This window comes from Gordionus sp. m RMFG-2023, chromosome 2, assembly GCF_954871325.1.
Source record: "Gordionus sp. m RMFG-2023 chromosome 2, tfGorSpeb1-WG-v2, whole genome shotgun sequence".
In the NCBI taxonomy this organism is placed as follows: Eukaryota; Metazoa; Nematomorpha; class Gordioida; order Chordodea; family Parachordodidae; genus Gordionus; species Gordionus sp. m RMFG-2023.
Window position 1 is genome coordinate 47719876 of NC_088776.1, and position 22582 is coordinate 47742457.

A 22582-nucleotide genomic window follows, 5' to 3' on the forward strand; every position below is an offset into this window, starting at 1 on the left:
ATAATATTTAACTGCCTTGCATTATTGCTATGTAGAAAGATTATAATTACATAACCGGCCTTATTATTGCTATATGTATAAATTATCATCGTTGTGTATGAATAATATGATTTGTACTAATATATTAGGACAGTATAAATTTATTAAGCCAATCAATATCAAAAGCATAATAATGAAATCAATAATGATTGTTGTTGGTGATAGTTCCTCAATTCCATTACCAACCAATGTAGCCACAAATATCAAACAAGTAAAAATAATAATCGATATCAATATTAGACAACACAACAAAGAATAATAATTTGATTGACACTGACATTTAAAAGAATTAATATCACGTCCATCATATTCCCCTTGATTCAATAATATATAAACATAAAATACATTTCTCTTATTTGAAAAAGATAGGAGCAAACAATGCGTTTATATTTATTGTGAAAATCTTAACGTAATATAAGAGCGTATAAACCTTAAATTACAATGTTTAAAGCTAAGATAGGCTTTGAATAACCAAATCCTACGATATTCAATACAATTATGAATTATTGATGTATAAGATATGATATATCACCAAGAGATGTTTAAAAAGTTTATTTTTTTATACATTTCCTAATTCTATATAAATTTTAACTATTAATCTTAATATTTATTTAATAAAACTTGTATGTTAACTAACAGTTATAAATTCCATTTTTATATAAACCTTGTGGAGTCTATCGAAATGGATCATATGTTGATTCTATCATATGTTTACTTCTTTACGTATATTAGCATAGCATCCTCATTTAAAAATGATATATCCTCAACACCACCAATGGGCTGGATGGCATGGGGTAAGTTCATGTGTAATACAGATTGTATTAAATATCCCAATGCTTGCATTAAGTGACTAAACTCAATAAAATTTATTTATCTTTATTTTTAAAGCGAGAAATTATTTATGGATATGGTTGATATGCTTGTTTTGAAGGGATTTAAAAATGCTGGATATAAATACGTTTGTATTGATGACTGTTGGGCTGATAAAAAAAGGGATACTAACTACAAACTTCAACCTGATAAAATTAGATTCCCACATGGTATTAAATATCTCTCAGACTATGTTAGTAAGCATTTATTTTTAATATTAAAATATCAACAAAATTTATAATTTTTTAAAGATCCATAGCAAAGGTTTAAAATTTGGTATGTATTTGAGCTATGGCAAAAAAACATGTATGGGTCACACTCCTGGCAGTATTCATCATTTAGAAATAGATGCAAATACAATGGCAGAATGGGGTGCAGATTATTTAAAGGTTGATGGATGTTTTACTGACCCTATTATTATGGATGTAGGTTTAATATTTTATTTATACATTTTTGTTAATTTTTCATTTATAAATAATTAAATACTTAAGAATAAGATTATATATAAAAAAATTTAGTTTATGAGCACTTCATTACTAGGACTAATTTGCTTATATTATCCATGTTTCCATTTAGGGTTAAAAATGTTGTTCTATTAGCAATTTATTTAACATGTTGATAAAACATAATTTATATATGCTTATTTTATTTATAAAAATTTATGACCTTATATATAAATTGCATACTATTAACTCCAATCAAGGGTATCCAATGATGAATTATTTTTTGAACAAAACTGGTAGGCCCATGGTATATTCATTTAGTTGGCCATTTTATCAAACCATAAATAATATCCAAGTATACACTTACAATTTATTGTTTTTCTATAATATATACTTCTACAAAAATATTGGCTTAAAAACAATTTAAACTGTTATAATAATAAAAAGGCTTGTCCCTTAATAATATAACAATCAATCTTTAAAACAAAGAATACTCTAACATCTTCAGCTGCCACTCAGTAGAGGTGGACAGGTTACTAAAAAAGTAGATTATAATTCTTTATGTATATTTTGCTAAATAAGTGTGTTAGATACAAGATGCTTTTTATGAAACCATTTCTCCTACTCAATAATCTATAAAGTAAGGGTATAAGGTACCCAAAATAAAAAATAAATATCATTTCTTTCTTAATAAAGAAATTGTGTGTGACCCACCAATAAGAGGGGATGTATAAACCAACTAACAAAAATATATAAAGAAATACCACATATCATTCAATGTTAAATAAGATACAGATTTCAAGATACAAAACGATCTTGTATATTAGATATTCACTATATTGCCCAACTCTGCCACTGAACATTATTATGCTATTGGAAATATACATGCACATAGCTAGGGAGGGGGGCATATCAAAAATTAATTGTAGAAGTAAAAGTAATTTAAAATCTTTCTTGTGTATTATTATTATTATCTTGCAAAAATTTTAAGTAGATTTTCTTACATTTTTTTTAAATCTTAATGGGCAAAATTTTATCAACCAAATAAAATTTTATTTAATTTATACTAATAACTGGCTGTGCAAAATTAGTTTATGAAATGTTTAGATATCCAAAGAGGCAGAATTTGTTGAATAGAATTATTTCAAAGGATCCTACTGCTATAAGAAAAAAGAAATTGCAAAAAGTATGTCGGACAAGATATCCATTCACAATATCCAATTTTTTTATTAACACTTTTTCATATCTTATAAAGGTTTATAACCCAATAACCAAAGAAATATCATATTGCAATATTGAATCAAAAAGTTTAAAATTTTTGTTTAATTCTTCTTTTCTTTTTTATATTTGAGGAAATAGTTCGTACATTTTCGTCAATCACTATCATGATTTTTGTTCACTTTATAAATTTTTAATATTTAAATAGCCCATTTATTTTATTCTTAAAATTTTAATTTATCATAAATATTTAAATAAATTTTTTTTAAATATTCTTTCATGTGAGATTTAATATTTAGTTATGAAAACGATATCTACCATACATGCCTTTAAATTTCGAACCCCAAACAAAAAAATGTAATACAAATAAAAAAAGAATATTGTTTATATTTTGACGATGACGAAATTTGAAGGAAAAAAAATTGTGAAGGTGTTTTTATCTTCTGAAAAAACTTATTTTTTAACTAAAGGCTGTGCCGATATTAAATATCGGATAGGATCAGCACCGATATTTAGCGTTTTCCAAAAATATTGAATCGGACCGATACCTGTAAAAAATCGATCCGATTTTTTTACTTCTTTTTGTTATTTTATGTTATGTATATTTATTTTGCATTATTATAATTTTATTTTTAAACAATGCAAATGCACAACACCCCTTAAATTTTATTTATTTTAAATCTTTTAAAATAATAACGCCAATTTTATTATTTATACTTTAAATAAAAAATTTTTGTTAATATGGTATCTGAATTATGGAAATATTTTACAAAAGATAAAGATAATTTTGCAAAATGCGTTATCTGCGGAATTTAATTTCACGGGGAAGAACAGTATAAATATCGGATTGTATCGGTGAAAAATATGTGGATCATCACAATCTAATTATAAATATAAAATACACTTATTCACATTTTAAATCGACAGCCCGATTATAGATATATAGGTAGACATTGTCATACTTGGAGAAATTTTGTTGATATCGACACAAATTGGAATAGTGTTAAGAGGATCATTTCACATTACAGCGATCATGGAGATCAATACGCACCTTATCATGGTCCTAACAAGTGGTTTGATCCGGATCAAGTATGATACATTATGTTAATTAATTTTATAAAGAAAAAATTGACCAGTTAATTACCTTAGAATAGCCGTTCTAAATGCCGAAAGTTTGTTGATTATTTTAGAGAACATTTTTACAGGGCTAATAATAAAAATATCAAAACTTTATCAAGTTATTAAAAAAACTGTGTTTAATATATTTTTTAAATTAAAAATTTCAGGTTATAATCGGGCTTATTAATTTAAAAAATCGGGTCGGGCTAAAATTGAAGTAAAATTAGTACGTATCTGATAAAAATTAAGCACCCATTTTTATTACTACTTGTAATTGTTCCTTATAAAATTATAAAACTATTTATAATTATTCAAGATCTATTATCTTCCTTCATATGGCTAGGTGTTGTATCCTCTAATTCATGTAGATGTCCAAAGCTCATGAAAAAAATTTTTTTGTTAAATATTTGATATAATGTCCATAAACATTAGCATCTCCAGGGAGTGACAAAAGACGCCCAAATTTAATTCGAGCACTCCCCTTTTAAATAATTGTAAAGAAGGTAAGATTTTTGCTAAATACTCTCTCAAAGATCAATGTATTATTATTCTGCATAATTTAAATAAAAAGTTAGTGATCGGTAATTCAGGCCTGAGCTTCAATCAAGCCTCCACTCACATGGCTATTTGGTGTTTCCTTTCGGCACCTCTAATGATGTCCAATGACTTAAGATCGATCGATAGACAATATATTCAGATACTACAACACCCTGAGCTTATAGCGCTTAATAAGGATCCTCTAGGAGTTATGGGGACTAGAAAATATAAAGTATGAATACGCGATTTTGTTAGTTAAGTTTAAAAAATCAAATTTGAAAGAAAAATGATAGATATTTTTGCAAATAAAAAAATTAGATTTACAAGATGAGATACAGATATCATTTATATAATTTTTTGAAAAAAGATATAAATATTTGCGGTAAATTCTTAAACTTTATGTATAAATGATTAGAGAATTGTAATTATTGGATACCTCATATAAATGTAATTTTATTAAACTGCTAAGAAGAAGGAATTAATAACTTAGTTAATTTAAAAAATAAATATTTTGATTAGTTTTAAGAGAATTAGGAATAAGATAAACCTTGGTGGGCTCAATATCCTATAAAAATTTAGGTCAGCTATAAATTATAAACTCATCTGAACTATTATATTAAATTATTTTTTTTATCAAATCAAGGACGATTTTATAGAAATATGGACTAAACCCTTAGCTTATCCTCCAGGGAGTTACAGCCTATTATTTTATAACCCTTTACTATCCCACACCTGGGAGAGTTTTATGAACTCATCTCACAATATAACTCTCAGAAATATGAACCTGGGCTGTGGCGGCGATAAGTGTAACTTTAGATTGAAGCTTATCTACGAAAATCGGTATGCATATCAGAACACCAACACGAGTCAACGAGATATAAAAACCGATGGAAAGATCATCGGGATCGATACTTTTATCGATTGGGTGTCTGTTGGACCAGAAAGCGTGCTGATTTTCAAAGCAATTATTCAAAAATAACGAATTATAAATTAAATAATAAAATATACATCAACTCAGGTATTTGGTGATATCTTATTAATTAGTCAATTTATATTTAAAATCTGTAAGTAGAAGTGAAAAAAGGCTCAAAGTTTCAGAATGAGTGAATAATTACATTTGGCATTTTTATTGATATTCTGTAGATCTTTATTTATTTTATATGTTATTGGTTATATTCTTGTTATAATTATCTTATCAAATACAATAGTGGGAAACATGAAACATTTATTTAGCCCGAATTTGAATCAGGCTTACTTAATCAGAATAAAATTGAAATGCTCTATTCAATTTTTTAGTACAACTAAGTATAACGATCGATGAAGCCATTTTATTTTTGCTTCGTTAAAATGAAGGTACAGCCACGAGGGAATAAAATATCAAGAGGCAACCAAAATGCCTCCATTTAAAGCGACCACCACTGAATTAGTGGCATATTTTCAGAGGGGCAAAAGCATAACAAATCTATATTTAGTAAAAAATAAATTGTCAGCATGCCTAAATCAAAAAATTATAATTGCTAGCTACACGATTATATTTTATTGTTACCTTCGATTAAAGAAAGTTTAAAAAAAAGACATCTAAGATAATAAGTGTTACAAAATATAAATAAATAATAAAAATACTATCAATTTTTATTTGGGTGTTTTAGTAAATTATAATTTATATAAATTTGCATATAAAACTATATATAATAATAATTAATAAATGGCTTGTTTAAATATTTTATGAAAACATAAAAAGACAAGTTTGATGTGCAAAGTCATTGGCCTAAAAAACTATAAAAAATTAAAATATATTTAAAATAATATATATCAGAGACCTGCATAGGCACCATTTGTCCAGTCAGGATTTTTTTAAAAATTTTCGACCTGACCAGAGTTCCCTGCAGATCTCTATATATAATAATTTCAAAAGTAATTCCCTAGTCTCGTTGATGAAATGTCTGATATTGAGGCCTAGGTTTTAAAGTTTTACTAAAAGTGGCCGTTTGTAGAGAGATTATTATTGGGATAGTAACATTTTTGAGATTTTGTATTTTTTAATCTTTTTTGATTCGGCTTGGGTTAATATATTATATTGGTGTTAGAAGGAAATGATGAAACCCAAGTAAGATCCCATATTAAAGAAATGAGGAAAAGGGAATTAGTCATTTCGCCAGGTCTCAATCCGTCTGCGAGGGATAGGTTGGTGGACTCAAGATGGCTACGTATGTGAGCTACTGTTAAATATTTATCGTTGACTAGATTTATTGAAGTGTGGCGTTGATGTCACTCTTGGCTATATAAAAAAAATCAGGCCGTGTCTGCCTTTTGAAACTACTAAAGTATTCCATTTGATGGGGTGAGACTGAGGCGATGCCACCCTTTTGAAACCCGTTTTCTTTTAAATATTTATTAATTTAAGACCATCTTTTGGAGATACTACGCTTACTTTTATTACTTAAAGCTATTTTACTATATTTTAAACAAATTTAATCAGTAATGTAAACTTTTGCTTAATTTATTATAAAATAAATTTGTAAGACTTAAGGAGTATATTCATTTTACTTAAAAGAAGATAAAATATTTCCTGAAATGCTATAATCCTTTTTAAAATGGAAAAAAATTAAGTAAATTTATTATTATATAACCCTTTTTTTAAACTGCGAGCTGATCCTTGATTTCAATTTTCCCACGGACCGGGCTTATAGTTTTATTATAACTATAGACCTGGCTTAGGTTAAAATTATAATTATTTTTTAGACTGGATAAATTGGTCATAAATTTTGGTTTTTCCATGAGCCTGAATGCCAAATTTGGCCCAATGCGAGCCTTTGGCATATATACCATTACCCTAAACCTTTTTCTTTATATTAAATTTAATTTATATATTTTTTAAAGATATCAAAAAATGTTTAAAAACGGAATATAATGTTTTTATTATAGATATCATTAATATAATCATTACCATTAAAAAAAATTTAATTAAGAAATTTATATAATAATAATTTAAATAATCTAATTATCACCGAGACCAAATTATAAAGAAAAATTGTAATCGTATTATTCTATTTAAAACGGTATAAATAAAATAATTTTTTTAAAAAATTGAAAGGAATGGAAAAAAAAATATTCAAATATTCGGCTTTGCAAATTTAAAAATAAAAAAAATGGATGTTCAAATAACATTCCCTGGGCTGAGAATTTTAAATTAAATTTAAAATAATCATGGGAGTTAAAACGGGTTTAAATTATATATTGTAATATGCAAACACTAAGGATGAAAAAAAATCACATATGGTAGGTTCATTACATACAATTTCATAATAGGATGCGATTAAAAAGACACTTTTGATTACACAAGGCATAGTTTCATTTTTTTTAAATGTTCGGGAGAATAAATTATAAAATGATAAGGAAAAAAAATGTATTAGCATGCCATGGTAGAGGTATCGACGCGAAGGTTCAAATATTCGGCTATAAAAACAGCCAGAATTTTGGTGATATCCAATATGGTGTCGAAATCCGCATTAGTCCCGTCGTCATCGAATTTATGCCAGGAATGGGGGAAGGGATAAGAAATCAGGTGCAATATTTTAACTCCTGATTGGGGAAAAAATGAGAAGAAAGATAGATAATATCAATATGACAAAACCTATTAAAGCTGATGGATGTGCTTATTTCTTCAATAAAATTTGCATACTTATAAATATCAATTAGAAAATCAGACACTTGAGACGATATAATTTTCGTTCCGGTTCCTTTAAAAATCTTAAGCGATCCGTTCCAAGTCCCTGCATAGAATTGATATATATTAAATAAAAAGAAACCTGATCATTAATAGTAAAAAAATTAGCGAAATAGCAGGTAAAGTTTTTATTCTTATTTCCAGGCTAACTGAGATTCATTAGCCACACATTTCTATCCATTTAAGCTAAGAATGAACCACATTTTTATCAACAGTGACAGTTTAGTTACTTTTACTTTATTAATTTTAAAACAAATTGTGTGATCAAATTTTAATGCATTAGTTAGTTTTAACTAAAAATCTTCCGAAATTATAAGCCTTTCTTATAAAAATAATATGTATTACCAAACGTTAATGCCCTAGGCTCAAATTTTAATACAAAATAAAGTATTTATACAGAGGTTTCCAATGTTTAACCAAAAATCCATTTCGTCAAACATACTAATTTGTCCATCAGTAAAATATTTTTTTTACTTATAAATCTATATTATATAATAAGAAATAGAAGTTTGTACTTCCCAAATATAATTTAATTAGTTTTAAAAAAAATATTCTGATAGTAAAACACTGGATTATTTTATATAGATTGATTTGATTTATATATATTTTCGACAGAGTTTAATAAAAATACTCAAGATAGTCATATATTATTTTCTTTTTCTAAATAGCCATCAAATTATAGCTACTGAAAAATAGGGCGTCATTCACTTGAAATTTTAACAGATAGGGATGTACCGATATTTTTGTCGGATCGAATCGGACCGATATTTCACCCGTTTTAATCGGTTATCGGCCAATATTATAAAATTTTCAGATCCGATCTGCAATATAAAATGGCGTCTTTAACAAAAATAAAATTTTAAAATAAAGTTATATCTAAAATAATTTATTTTTATAAATAAATCGAAATCCATTTATGTATATAATAATTAACATTCTGCCATATTGCTATTTTTTGCGCATTCTGTTTATAAAAGTGTACGATAATCTCTTCAGAATCTATATTTAGTGAATCTGATGATATTGGCAGTTACCATCGCCTCAGACTGACCTCTGATATATACTAATAAAAAGTATATTAAAAATTAAAAACATTGGTATCTTTACAGAATACAAAATTAAATATGATATCGGATCGGTAATTGGCAAATATCAATTTAATATCGGGAGTATCGGATCGGCCTCCAAAAGGTGGTATCGGTACACCCCTAATTTCTAGATCTTCTGTTTAAATATTATAGATAATCTTCTTTCCTAAAAACACTCAATTAAAATAATTCTTAATTATTAAAAAAATACATTATAAATAATTTCACAAAATATTTTATAAGTTCTAGCTTATGTTATGAAAGCGTATTCCCTTTTTGAACTATTTTTTGTACCTATAAGAAAATTCGAGTGTTGAGTATGACTTAAAATAATGATTTTTAAAAAGAAGAAAACAATTGTATAAGTGATACTTTTAAACACCTAACCTTTAGAGTTATTTTTAATTCTTTTAATATTTTCAAAAAATGTATAAGGCAACTTTATCCAGGTAAAAATTAAACAAAGTAAAGATCTTTAATAAAAAAATACGACATTAAACTGTTAGAATATCTAATTTAATTATATTTAGGAAATACTAAGATTATCTTATTAATATAAATTTATAAGTAGATACTCTGTATAAAAAATTACATTTTTTATGCTTGTTTTAAAATGGGCTTTGTTCGAAAGAACGTTTTGAAATAAAGAATTGATATTTTTTTAAATAATTTGTTCATGATGTTAGAATTGAAAAGGGATTGCATATAAAATGAAGTTATACTATTTTGTGGTCTCATAAATTGAGTTTGTGTTTGAAAATAATGGTAAACCCTGAATATCATAATCTTTTATATACAACCTATTAGATAATACTAACTTTAACGAAAAAAGCTTTAATGTAAAAATAAAAGAGTGGCCTAGATCATTTTTTCGAATTTACGAAAATTTAATAAAGTTTAAGAAATTATAAAAATTTAATAATTTTTAGCTTAGTTATAAACTTTTTAAGAAAAAAAGTAAGCAATAATTAATTTACATTTTTAAAAAATCTTTAATGGAAGATTTTCGATATGCCTAATAATTTTATATAACTAAAGTTTTGAAATTTTTTAAAATATATTTAGAACTAAGCCTTTTATATAAATTCAAAATCTGGAAGCAATATTGATATTTTTCAAAATGCAATTACACTGATCGTGTTAAAAATGCTTGATCACCCTCGATATGAATTAAAAAATATATACAATCATATGTCATGGAAAATGGCGGATCTTTCCTATTATAAGTTTATATTTTGAATTAATCGAACATAGAATAAGCAAGTACATTGTGGTTTATTAGAATATTCACTCGTTTTAAAATTATATTTCTGCGAGTAAAAAACAGGGGTTCGAACCGAACCCGGAAAAGAAAACCCGGGTTTTTGGGAAAATAATCTGAACCCGAAGCGAACCTAAACCCCGTTTATAAAATTTTCAAAACCCCGAACCGAACCCGGGAATTTTTTTTGAACCCAGGTTCAACCGGGTTCAGTGTATTGTTTAAATTAATATAAGATATTTGTACAAATATTAATAATTTACTTTACCTATAATATTTTCAAATTTCCAATTAAGTGAAGTGTTAATAAATTTTAAACAACTTAATTCATTTACTCTATTTTTAAATTTTTTAAAATAATTTATTCTCAAAAATTCCTATTAGATTGTTAATAAATTTTAAACAATTAAATACATTTACGCCATTTATTTTTAATTTTTAACTTATTCTCAAAGATTATTAATTAGAGGAAAATGAAAGTGAACAAGTCAAAGTAAAAATTATTATATTGGATATTGTTAATTTAAAGAAATACGTATAAATAAAATTTTTTTAAATTATACATGACTATGCTTTGTATTTTTAACTATATTTTGCCTATAAATAAAATAAAAAATTTATTTTTTTATACCAATATTATCTAGTTTTTTATTATGATTTAAATATAGAATATTTTTTTTTATCAATTTAAAAATTCTTAAACCCGAGCTGAACCCGGAACCAAACCCGGGTTCAAAAATATTTCCCTGAACCGAACCGACCTAATTTTTTTAAACCTTAAACTGAACCCGAACCGAACCCGGGCAAAATTTTTGCCGGGTTCGCATCCCTGGTAAAAAATGGACGATAAAAGAAGGGGGGGCTGGGTATAATATGAAATATAATCGAAAAAATGATTTGTGTTCAATGTATGGATAAAGATATTGTAAATATCGAATGTGTTCTTATTTAGTGATCATCTCGATAAAGTAAAAAAAAATTTGAGAAAAAAAATTCTAACCTTTTTCTAGGAATGGAATGTGATCATCTTCTACCCCATGAGATCTTAGATTGGAATTAGTAAAATACCTGAGGGGGAGAGTGTTCGATGGACTTAGCAGTTGGTAGCTATGTAATCTATTTTCTTAAAATAATTATTTATAAAAGTATCTTTCATAACATTTTATATATGTATTTTTTTATATTTCATTATAATTTTAAGATATAATAAGTGTACTTATTTTATTTTAAAAGATAATTGTTGGTCAGAACAGTTAAATAAAAAAATATGAAAAGGAAAATTAAAGTAATATATATACTCCATTACATTAGCTTTACTAAAATTAAATTCGAATCCCTTTATAATTAACCCTATTACCACATAACATATATAATATAACGTCCTTAATTCAGAAGTGTACGGCAAAAATATCCCTTCCCCGAGCAAAAACAAATTAATTTAAAACCGCCCTTAATCCATGTTTTAAATGGATAAAAAGGTATTTATTTTTATTGGAATATTAAGCGGGAGATAAACATTAGCAGAATTAATTACCTATATTCACGAGGTGTTGGAAATTTTTATTGGTGGAAGGAAAGAAATCATAGAATCGCGTGCTCTTTTCTCCGATCAAATCCAACAAAACAAAAAGACCCTATATATTAATGAGGGAAGAATTTATTTTTAACAATAAAATTTTATTATTAGAGTCCTGCAAGGATATGTCCAAGAATCCGGTGACCGAACTCGAATAGACGTCCTCTTGAATGTCGGGCTATTTAAAATGCTATTTTCGAGCAGGGGCATTTGGGCAAAATCTTACTCGATCCGGATTTGGAGTCAGGAAAATAAAACGCCTATAATTTCTCCGCTTTCCTTAATAGATGGTACCTTTTCTACCAATATTTATTTTAGGTTGAATAAGGTAGGATCGGTTCAACAGAAAATTATTTTTTAACTAATTGAGAATAAATAATCGATGAATAATCAATTTTTTTATATTTAAATTTTAGAAGCACCTTAGCGAATATAAAAAGCAATCTTCGCCATATTTTTACGAATATTTTGAGTAAAGCTAAGTGAGTATTTAATATAAAGCTTTGGTGGAAGGGGGGGGGGGTAGAGAGGGCTATACCTTACATTATTCTTTTACCTTTTTCAAATTTAAAAAAAACAGCGATATTATACTTTGACTATCCATATCGAGGGATAAATAAATGTCAAGCCTCTTAATTACTGTTAATTAAAAATAAAACGAAACGATTTTGAGTTTGGGAGGATAATATAAGCAATAATACTAACAAAATGATTATATATTATGTTATAATATGGGAGAAAAAAAAACTATTCTTTCCAACATATTAATCTTGCCATTAGATTCTCGTTCACCGAGCGGAATAAATTGCTTTTGGTACAGATTGGCCATATGTCGAGAACCGTAAAGGGAATCATCTGGAGACCAGATATCGAATGCCTCTTCCCCGTCAAAAAACAGCATTTGTAAAGATATCTTATCTTCCTTTGAAATTTTTAAGAGGAAAACATAAAATAATAATGATAAAACATGACGCGAACGGGGAAGTTTGCGTAAATTTAGATTGAAAACGGAGGAAGGGGGGAGGATTACTCCGCCTCATCTCAATCCTGAGTTAGCAGGCGCACCAAATCTTATGATTACCCTTGCCCCTCTACGTCCGAACTTTAAATAATCTTAGGACTTCGAATGCAACAGAAACTTATTTCTGTTTAGCCCGGGCTAAATTGATTTATTAAAATACCCTATTTTTTGTTAACTATATAAATATCGGAGACCTATAGCTAATGATTTAAAATATTTAGTTTTAAAATATACAGACCGACCTGGGTATTTTTTAGAAAATAATTTTTCAGGCCCAGTCCGACCATTTAAAAAAATTATATTATTTATTTATATATTTTTTTGGTATAAATAAATAATCTTTTACGCAAATCTAAATAGCCTCTTTTCTAAGCTTTTTAGAGGAGGTTATATAGATGGTTAAACAGCAGACACCTGTTTAGGAATAAGACGAACCAGAACATGGCCTTAATATTTTATGAACACTTGAAACTGGAGTAACATTTTAGCTCATTGAACCATCCATTCAAGTATCCAGCCCCCTCCCCATAAATCATAGAATTATAGTTTTTTAAAAAAAAGCAAATCTATCAAATAATTGTTAGGTACTATAAGAAGAAAACCCGATTTTTAGAGTTACATCTTATCGGACTGCTTAAAGCTTGGGCTAAATTGATCATGATAGCGCAAGGAATGGCAGAATCAGTCGCGCCCAAAAATTGAGGTTCTTGAGTAAATCTCTGATCAGAATCAAAATTATCTAAAAAAAAATTTTAATAATAATTTATCTAAAAAATAAACATTTTTTTAATATAAAGTAGAGATCAGTAAAGCTCTGCCGATCGGGTTTCGGGTTTTTTTAAAAAAAAAATCGGGTAAATACACGTTTGTCACAAAAAAAGATAAAAGAAATATTAGAATAAGGGAAAAATAAAATAATTAAAAAAGGTACAAATTTAAAAAAAATAATTGAAAAATTTCGCATTAATAGTAAGAAATAATCATATTTAAAGAGTAACCACTTTCAAATTCGGATTCGTGTGCCCTAAATTTTTGAGCTTTTTGATACTGTTTGTATTTGTATTCCTCCAGGCGGTATTTGGAATCGTGATGGCAAGCCAAGACGAGGCTTCTCAATGCATCTGGATTGGTTTCGGATGCCAAATTATTAAAACTTATAAAATAAAGAGAAAAAAGAATAATATAATAGCTTTTCGTTATTTATTGAGAGAAATGAGAATGTTAAAAAAAGGTTCCTCTTTGGAGCTATTGGCATAAATGGGACAATAATTCTTAGAAGCGTAACATAAAAATTCCCCCTCTACCCCTCGCACTAATTATATTTTTTTTAATTAAAATATGTATAAGAAGATATTAAATTCTTGTGTATATCAATAATTTTCTAGCGGCTTATAAAAGATTGCAATTGAAATTTACAACCGTCATTCATAAAAAAGCTTTGTATATTTAATAACATTTTAAAAAATAAGTGATTATAAGGTGCGATGAGAACATAAGTAAAATATGGAATTTCGTAAGTGAGATTGATTATTGGAAAATTAAATTTTGCCAGGGTAAATTATATTTCCCTCTTTGTAGTGGGGCCAGGTAGTGCGTAAAAAATATGCGAAAATGCATATCTGCTTCTATTCTTGTTATAGTGGGCAGGCATAAATTGAGCGGGTAGTTTTGCCATACCTTTTTAATAAAAAGAACATAACGCATCCTTTGTTTAAATTGAGGTTGTTTTTTTAAATCCTAGAATAGTATTATCGATTCAAAATTTCTTATTTTAAAAAAGATTTGGTTTTTGTAAATTTATTGTCTGAATGAAAAAATCAAACCAGTTTTCGTTTTTCAAAATGGTTTCCAACGCCAAACTGTATTTTAATCAATTTGCAGGGTACCATTTGGAACGCTTAATTTGTGTGCACTATTATAATTGATTAATCCTTTAATAAATTGCCAAAGCTTGAAATTAATAGATGAAAACTCATTTACCTATAAAATCTACTACTTAGCTTAATAAGTGCATCTTATAACTTCCTGGAGTTGAACATTATTTGGCTTCATAGCCTGAAAATATTCACTGATTAAGTAATAACTAATAAGGTAATTTGCCGAAATTCGCGGGATAGATCGCTAAAATAAAAATCAGAAAAAATTGGGAAACTCGCTTATATCACCTAAAAAATTAAATTTGAAATTAATATTAATGGATTCTAAGGAGGTAAACACTTGTATTTAAATCGAGTCTTTAAAAAATCTACAATTGTAATTAATATGAGAGCAATGATAATATCTCCATTTTTAATTTTTTTTAAAAACTCAATCTCTAGCATCTATTAATAATAATTTCAAATTTACTTAAAAATTTCTAGGAGATATAAACCAGATTCCCAATTTATAGCCATTTAGAAAGGGAACCAAATTCGCGTGTAGCGCTGGGAGGAAAAAAAGAAAAATGGTAACATTGGATTTTAAATGGGTTGAATTATTCAAAAAAAAAATAATCGTATATCTTGATTGTGTTTAAAATTCATTTTGTTTTTCAGCACTACTATCGAGAATTGTTTGGCTTAAAATAATATTTTTCTAAATTCCTCTAATCCAATCAGAATTATTTTGTCATAAGATATAATCGTGTGACATATGCTAAGAGTTTATCCGACATAATTTTTTACTTAGCCATAAATTTATATTAATTTTTTTTTAAAAAAGACACCAGCATGGTCTGACCCAATTTGAACCGGTCCGTTTAAATTTTAAAAAGTGTTTTTTTGGATTGGCATGTAAAAAAATGATTTGTACAAATTGCCAGGTCCAGTCTGTAAAAATATTTTGGACGAGTTTTCCAGTCTGCCTCAATATTTTTAGTTCGTTAAAGTTGTTAAACGGATTAATTTTAAAAAATGGGTAACTCAATATTTTATTAGCCCAAAAATTTTACGCAAGCATGAAGATTTTGCTCATAGATGGTAGAAAGATTTGAACATCTATTTATGAAATCATAATGTTTGCGTATTATCATTATGGCTAAAATTTTATTTCAAAATTGGCTAAATCGGGCCGTTTAGTCTACTCCCGGCCCAATAATAATTAGTGTTTTTTTAAAGTAACCATATTTCAGCCCCAATTCTTTCTCCATTCGTATTGTCCACTACACTATTTTTAATGTCATTTCTCCCATGAAACATAACATATCGATCCTTGTGTAAAACGGGCACTAATTGACAGTGGGTATAATTTTCGGTTTTCATTCCAATATCATCCTTTAAACGCCTAAGTATGTACTGTTCAATCCATGTTAATTTTTTTTTAAATGAATTAAATATAAACGCGAATAATTATAAAATAAGCCTATCGAAAATATTCTATTCGTTAATACGAATAATATTTTTAAAAAATAGACAAATAAATAAATCTAAATTCTTCGTAATTTTGTTTAGAATCGTAAATTTTAAAATTTTCAACTATTCGTTATTAACTTTATTTTTTTTCTGGCATTTGCCTTAATTGGTTTATTTGTGTTCCTTTTGTTTAGAATTTCGTAAAACTAATAAAATATAGATTTTCTATATTTATTATAGCTAATATTGTTAAACGGCTCGATTTTTAAAAATGGCAACCAATTTTAAAAAAAAAAATTGAGCAAGCCTGGAGATTGCTCATGGATGGGAGAAAGGTTTGATATCTATTAGCGATATCTCGAGGCCTGCGTAATATTATTTTTACTAAAATCTTAAAATCGGTTAAATAAGCCATTTAACAACACTAAGGAGCGTATTTTAAAGGCACCAATATGATTATTAATAAAATGGCATGCTTTAAAAGATACAATTAGGAAACCCTTTTGCTTGAAAGAACAGCTTTTTAAAAATGGTTATTTTTTCATAATCATAATTGTCTTATATGTAGGTTTATAGATTATAAATAAGACAATAATTGTGTTATGCTAAATAAAATTAGTTTTTTAGAAAATATATATATATCTAATTTATTTGTTATTTTTATTAAATTATATATTATTTGATTTGATTATTTTAGACAGCATAGGAAAAGATTATATAAGATTTGCAATTATAAATCGATTGTAAACATGAAAAAAATATAATTTAAAAAAAATACATACACTGGTAACTTTTTTATTTCCTTCTGTTCCTGATACCCTAGGTATCAATATATTTTTTAAATCCTGTAGGAATAATGAATAATTTAAATGATTTAATAATAGCTTTATTTGATCTTCTGATAAGTTCTTTGGTTTATGGGTTCGCTACATCAAAAAAAAAATGTAAAAAATATATGAAAATTTTAAAAAATTAAATAAATTAGCAATTATTTTAGGAATTCATAGTACATTTCAAAGTTACTTACTAAAAGTAACTAATTTCAGTTACATTTATTTGAAGGTAAATAATAGATCATTACAGTTGCATTTAAAAAGTACCTAATTTACTTTACAAATTACTTTATTAATTATTTATATAACTCATCATTTTTAATTTATTTTATTATACAAAATAATTTCATTTATAAATTCTTAAAAAATACCATTTACAAAAAATACTGTAATATATTTATTTACACTTTAAAACACCATAATATAACATTTATTTGCACTGCAAAATATATAAATCAATATATTTATTTTGAATAAAAATTTAATTGAATTTACAGACAATAAACTAGAGATTTTTTTGTTCAAAATTTTAATAAATCTTTGAAGATAACAAAAAAAGTTAGTTTATTAAAAAGATCTAGAATTTTAAGTAAAACTTGAAAATCTTGTTTTGGAAAATTAATTTTTTATTGGGGAAATCACCATATAGATAGAATGAATGAGAGAGAAATATATATAAATATTTTAGAAAATAATTTAAATTTCACTAGTTATTATTTTTGTTATATCAAAACTCAAATCTTTCAAAATTATGCATTTACTTTTTCATAAAAACATAGTTAAATAATGGTAAACTTTAACAAAACTAAAAAATTAATGAATGGGTTTTTTTACAATCATTTAACATGCTCATTATTAATTTTAATAAAGTTGTGCAATAATAATAAGTAAATTCATGTATAATTGTTTATCAAGTGCTTTATTTATTATTAGTAAAAACATATATAAAAATTATCTAAGCATAATATTTTTAGTATATAAAATATACCTTAATTTTTAATAGAGCATCTTTACTAATATATTGTCCACTTGTAATATAGCCAAATCCATTACAAAAAATGAACAATAATATAGAAATTATCATGATAATAAATAATAAAAACTGTAGAAAAGTAATTCTATCAAACAACGATTGATTTTTTATTTTATTTTGCTTATAACTTAATTTTTTGCTCATTGATTATATAGGAAAATAATTCTAGGTCATGGTTGAGATCATGGGAAGGTATTAAACTTTACTTATTTTTTATTGCCATTTGACAGAGGAAACGATTGGCATTATATCAAAGGTAATGTGACCAGTCAGATACATAACATTTGGGGCCGTATTCATGCGTGATTCTTTTTATTTTTTATTATATAAACAATTCTTTACAATATTATGGTTCATTTTAATTAAATTAACAAAAAATTTGTTATCGTCAATTTTGATCAAATATAAATTACTTCAATGGAGGTCCTCCTAATAAAACATCCATACATACACTAGAGATCTACAAAGCTAGGCCCGGCTTAATTCTATTTAAAATAATCGGGTTCGGGCCGGGCATAATATTTTAAAAAAGGCCGGGTCGGGTCGGACCTTGTAAATTTTATTAAATATATCTAAATTTATCAATTTTATATTGATTTTTTTATGTAAAATTAAAACTTTTGATTTAATTTATTGTAACTAAACACTATATAACCAGAGTTGCCAGTCAAAATGTTCAAATTGCGGGAGAAATTTGGTATTTTGCGTGAGAAATATAAAAATTGCGATAGAAATATAAAATTGTTAAAAAAAAAAATTTTGCGGCCAGAAGGCCTTCAAAGTGCTGCCCTTCGGCCGGGATTTTGAATTGACTTAATTATCCGCCTATATTTTTTATAATTAGTTTATATAAATACAATGTCTATAACTATTTTTCAAAATAAAATAACATCTTGATTTATTAAAATATTTTAATTTATAAAAAAACTAACGATCCTTTTTAAATATAAAAGATGTAAACAAGATAGAATTTTATAAAAAAAACAATCAATATTAATTTTACAATGTATAAAATATATTTTACGCGAATGTCCCGCAAAACATCCGCAATTGGAAATCTACCTTGTGTGTGTGTATAACATTATAGGGGTTTAAATACATAATAAGGTAATATTGTACTCATTTCAATGATAATTATTTTATTTATTATTGTTCAATCTCATTATTATAAGCAGTGCAGGAGAGTGTTTCTACATTCATTACAAAACAAAAATATTCTTTAAAAATAAGAATAATACAGATGCAACTACAGTTGCGGCAATTGTAATCAATTATCTTGTAGTAAAACATTCACAGAGCTACTTATCATTACAATGTGCGTAGAATCTTTCCCCATTATATTTAACGACTCCAAGATAAATGAAAACTTTACTTGTAGAACAAAAATGATCAAGGATATCATCAATGTTTTATTCAGGAGGTGAATTCATGACGATTTGAAAGATGGGCATACATATGCAATTCTAACAGATGCATCTAATAAGGGAAATATTAAAATATTTTCTTTGACCCTCCGCTATTATACAAAATTAAGGACGTTTCAAGAAAATTATTAAATTTTTTCCCTTTAAATAGTAAAACATCCAAAGACATAGTTAACCATATAATGGTAAATATAGCAGATTCTGGATTATCAATAAATTGCATGTCAGCTTTCTGATCTGATAATGCCTCAGTGAATTTGATAAAACCAGAGTGTATTTACAGAATTGAGTCAGCACAATGTTGGTAGCGATATGTTCCTAATACCCGCCATTGATAGAATCTTAAAATTTTATAAACCTTTAAAAATATATTTCTTAAATAAAGTTATAATGTTAATTATAACTTATTTGAGATTTAAATAATGGAACTAAACATTTACAGTCGTTATTGAGATATTTATAAAATTCTTGGCATGAGATATTTTAAATTTGTTTAACCATTAGCTCGGCCTCTATTGTTGTTAAAGCAATCCAATTTCTCCCCTTTTTCCAGGCAGTCTTCATCAGGCTAAAAATGCGTTCGGATGAGGCATTAGAATGAGGTAAGAAGAAGAGATACTCACATTTTTTTACCAAGTATGGGGATTTATTGTTATTACGAAAAAAATTCAACCCATTTCTCCTCTTCTTTTAGAGACCATCTAACTTTAAATATTCTGGCTAATCATAAAAAATAGAGAGAATTACAATCTCCTCAAATTAGATATCAATGTTTTTCAGTATTTTTAATATATTTATTAAATTACAAAAACCATCAATTGATGGTTTCTGTTCCAAGGTCATATTTATACATTTGTCAATAGAGTTATTAAAATCAAATTTTAATTGTAAATATTCTAAAATTGTCTTAATAAAAATATCTGCTTCATTTAAAAAATGTAATAATTAGAGTATTATTTGAACATTTTAATATAATATTTTTAGAAATATTGACATAAAATTTATTATCAATTTTTAACTGTAGAGATGAAAAGAGCTGTAGCATGATTTTGTGAATCTTTATTAATAAAGAATATTCTGATTACAACTGAATATTAACTGCATGAAGTAGATTTCCTGCATGTAAAACTAATCCCAAATATGCTTCTGCCATTTCATAATCCAAAAAATTTTTCAAAATTTTAGGACAGCTTTTAAAATCTTTATTTATTAAGTATTTTTTTAAGCGTTTGTAAAATTTTAAAATTCTATCGATGGCAAGTATTAATGATAACCACCTGATAGGTACATATCTCAACAACTCACACCATTCCTACAGAGGCGTTATCAGCGCGGATAGCTGACATGAAATTCATTGATAACCCTGAATCAGCTATATTTACATTATGTGGTTAGCTACATGGTTGGATTTTTCACTATCCGAGGAAAAATTTTTTAACAATTTTATTGAAATGTTCTTATTAGTTGAAATAGCGAAGGATCAAGGGAAATGTTTTAATATTTCCCTTATTAGATGCATCCATTAGAATTGCATATGGATGCCCAACCTTTAAATCGTCTAGAATTTATAGGATTCAGGTACTAAAACCAAGTAAGGTTTGCACTTATATTGAAGTCATTAAATATCATGGGAAAAAGATTCGACATTGTGATGATATAGCTCTGTGAATTTTGAACCACATGATAGGTTTATACAATTTCCGCAGCTGTAGTTGCATCTGTATTATTTATTATTTTTGGAAAATATTTTTGTATAGCAATCGATATATACGATATTCTCCCCTGTACTGACTTATATGAATGAAATGATGTTGATTTATTATTGGATTAAAATAAAACAGGATAAAGAGAAATTTACAACTTAGACATGTTTTTCATATTTAAAATAAAAATATTAAAATAATCAATTACTGTCTCTCAAAATTATTATTTATATATTAAAAACGTTAAAATACTTTTTTATAAATTGCGGGAGATTTCCAATTGCGGTAGTTTTGCGGGAAAGAGATGTCTGCGTGTAAGCTAAAAAATTGCGGGAGTCTCCCGCTGATGGGGAAAGACTTGGCAACCCTGTATATAACATGTCATTTATTTTAAGTAATTATAAAAATTAATTTCTATATTTAAATAAATTCAGGCCTGGCCGAGCCGCTAAATTTTTTTAAAATAAATTTCGCGTTCGGTTCCGGCCGACAAAACTTTTTTAAAAAATTTCGGGAACGGGCCGGGCCGGCAAATCTTTTTTTAAAAAAATTTCGGGCCGGGCGAAAAATTAGGCCCGATGCAGATCACTAACATACATACAATTTGACGGAAACAATGATAATAATAAGGATGATGCTAAAAAGATATATCTCTTAGACAGCTAAAAATTGCTAATATAAGGGCTACGCCTTGGCACGGGAGGGAGTGTAGCCTGGTAATTACTAGTGTTGTTAAATGGCTCTTTTTGAGCCAATTTTTTAAAACGGCTAACTCAATATTTTAGCCAGAAAAATATTGCCTAAGCCTCGAGATTTCGTTAATATAATAGACCTTTGTTCCTTCTATGAGCAAAATCTTCAGGTTTGCGTGGTATTTTTCTGGATGAAGCATTGAGTTAGCCGTTTTTGAAAATCGGCTCAAAACGAACCGTTTAACAACACTAGTAATTACAAATGGAGCGGAATCAGAACACAAATAGTGCTGATAGCAAATGACAAAGGATCACAAATCATAAGATATCAGAGTTTGAACAAAAATATTATATGTATAGGATTAAGGACGGATATAAAAGAAAAAATTTTAATTTATGTATTGCCATAATATAAATGAGTATATTTCCAATAGCTAATTTTAGAGCAGTAACAAGAGAAATTATATACTATATGCAAAATAATAAATGTATATGCGGATTAAAATAAATAATATTTGGAGATGGCCTCCATGCTGATTATTTTGTATAACTCACCAAAAAAATAAGTACATTATTTTTATTATAAATAATTTTATATAGGATTTTATATCTATCCAAAAAATCGATATATATATTACAATATTTTTTTTATTCAATTAAAATTATATA

The 22582-nt window shown here is 26.7% G+C and overlaps 2 protein-coding genes across 4 annotated transcripts; one reads left to right on the forward strand and one right to left on the reverse strand.

The window, feature by feature from the left end:
* Positions 1-732: 732 nt before the first annotated feature.
* Positions 733-5424, forward strand: LOC135923449 (alpha-galactosidase A-like). 2 transcript variants are annotated; one of them, XM_065458195.1, is made up of 6 exons: positions 733-833; positions 928-1102; positions 1161-1334; positions 3498-3659; positions 4261-4458; positions 4870-5424. In XM_065458195.1, the coding sequence occupies exons 1-6, from the start codon at positions 829-831 to the stop codon at positions 5203-5205; spliced, it is 1050 nt and encodes a 349-aa protein (XP_065314267.1). In that variant the 5' UTR covers positions 733-828; the 3' UTR covers positions 5206-5424. The 2 variants fall into 2 exon arrangements, with proteins under 2 accessions (XP_065314267.1, XP_065314268.1); XM_065458196.1 differs by lacking the exon at positions 733-833 and having other exon boundaries at positions 998-1106.
* A 1751-nt stretch (positions 5425-7175) lies between these two features.
* On the reverse strand, positions 7176-18236 carry LOC135925565 (glutaminyl-peptide cyclotransferase-like). Of its 2 annotated transcripts, none has more exons than XM_065460955.1 (9): positions 18050-18236; positions 17011-17154; positions 15999-16171; positions 13898-14052; positions 13502-13638; positions 12627-12800; positions 11837-11936; positions 11303-11425; positions 7176-7808 (listed from the first exon to the last, which is right to left on the reverse strand). In XM_065460955.1, the coding sequence occupies exons 1-9, from the start codon at positions 18143-18145 to the stop codon at positions 7636-7638; spliced, it is 1275 nt and encodes a 424-aa protein (XP_065317027.1). In that variant the 5' UTR covers positions 18146-18236; the 3' UTR covers positions 7176-7635. The 2 variants fall into 2 exon arrangements, with proteins under 2 accessions (XP_065317027.1, XP_065317028.1); XM_065460956.1 differs by having other exon boundaries at positions 13901-14052; positions 18050-18234.
* Between the last annotated feature and the right edge of the window lie 4346 nt (positions 18237-22582).